Source organism: Lactuca serriola, chromosome 8 (assembly GCF_051521515.1).
Source record: "Lactuca serriola cultivar US96UC23 chromosome 8, Lser_US96UC23_V15, whole genome shotgun sequence".
In the NCBI taxonomy this organism is placed as follows: domain Eukaryota; kingdom Viridiplantae; phylum Streptophyta; class Magnoliopsida; order Asterales; family Asteraceae; genus Lactuca; species Lactuca serriola.
In genome coordinates this window covers 82,015,809-82,017,457 of record NC_136415.1, presented here as the reverse complement: position 1 = coordinate 82,017,457, position 1,649 = coordinate 82,015,809, and the positions used below count along the sequence as shown (strand labels likewise).

Sequence of the window (1,649 nt, the reverse complement as noted above, 5' to 3'; positions counted from 1 at the left end):
CTGAAGGCCCCAAGAGGGCGGACCAGACGTGTCGAGGCTCGGAGAGTGGACCAGATAGACTGAAGGCCCGGTGCGGGCGGACCAGTCACACTGTAGACTAGGAGGGATAATGGACCAGGTGGGCTGAAGGCCCGATGCGGGCGGACCAGTCACACTGTAGACTCGGAGAGAGAGTAGACCGAGTGGACTGAAGGCCTGGTGCAGGCGGACCAGTCACACTGTAGACTCGATATGCATGGCTTTTCTGTTTATGATATGATATGATATGTGTGTGGTATTGTGGTTGGTATTTTGGGGATAACTCACTAAGCTTTCGGGCTTACAGTTTCAGTGTATTGTTTCAGGTACTTCAGGAGACCGTGGCAAGGCGAATGCCTGATCGTACCGCTCCTCAGTTTTATGTTGATGTTTCTGGAATACTCTGATAATAAATGAACTGAAAACCTTTTTGTAATAATTTAATGAATATGGGTTGTCTTTGAAAAGTTTAAATTGGTTGAAATTTTATGGTCGTTACACTTGAATATTTATTTTGGATTAAAATATTAAGGATCTATATCACTAAATAAAAACTATGTCTCTTTATATAGATTTTTGGAAATAGTGAACTCACTACTACTCAAGTCGGCTCCTCCAACTCAAAATTCTCTCTACTCTTGATTTTGTCGAAAGAGAAGCTCATCGGTCCTAGCTACATGGATTGGATGAGGAACTTGAAGATGACCCTTCATTATGAGGGCAAGGAATATATCCTCGAAAAGATTCTTGTCAAAATCAATGAATCCACCGCTACCCCTGAGGAGATTGCCTCTTTCAACAAACATCATGATGATGCCACAAAGGTCGCTTGCATCATGGTGGCCACTATGGAACCTAAGTTAGGCAAGTTCTATGAGGACTATTGGTCATACAAGATGACTCTTGACCTTGCTGGAATGTTCCACAAGAAGGCGAGGCAAAATCGGTTCGAAGTGGTCAAATCTTTCATGATGTGCAAGCTCAAGGAAGGAGAAATTGTTTTCCCTCATGTACAAAAGATACAAAGGTACATGGAAAAACTCCATAAGCTCAATGTGTCGTTTGATGATGAGTTTTCCATTGATATGGTTCTTAACTCATTACCTCCTAGTTATGATCAGTTCGTTTTGACCTATCATTTGAACAATAAGGAGACGACATTGATTGAGCTTCATAATTTGTTGCAAACTACTGAACCAGGGATGAAAAAAAATTATGTCTCTACTACATCAAATGCTCATGTCCTTGTTATTGGATCTGGAAAAGGGAAGAAAAATAAGTCTCCTTCTCAATCCGGTAGGAAAGGAAGGTCATGCTGGAGGGGCTAGTACTGGATGAAAGTCGAAGCCCAACTTTGATGTCCCTACGGTCAGTGATCCAAAGGAGGCCACTTGCTTCCATTGTGGTGAAAAGGGCCATTGGAGAAGAAGATGCCCTAAGTACCTGCAGTACTTGAAGGATGGCAAGATCAAGGCGTCATGTTCAGGTATTTACACTATTCAAGTTAATAACACACAACTTTCTCATTCTTGGGTCCTTGACATAGGATGTGATTTCCACATTTGTTTTGATCTATAAGGAATAAGTGTAAGTGAGGAGGTAGAGCATGGGAAGCTAAATTTAATCATGGG

The 1,649-nt window shown here is 42.0% G+C and overlaps 1 protein-coding gene across 1 annotated transcript; it reads left to right on the top strand.

Annotated features, from left to right (window-relative positions):
- The first annotated feature begins 695 nt into the window (after nucleotides 1–695).
- On the top strand, nucleotides 696–1,346 carry LOC145067107 (uncharacterized). The gene has a single exon (XM_079014315.1). The coding sequence runs from the start codon at nucleotides 696–698 to the stop codon at nucleotides 1,344–1,346; it is 651 nt and encodes a 216-aa protein (XP_078870441.1).
- Nucleotides 1,347–1,649: the final 303 nt, after the last annotated feature.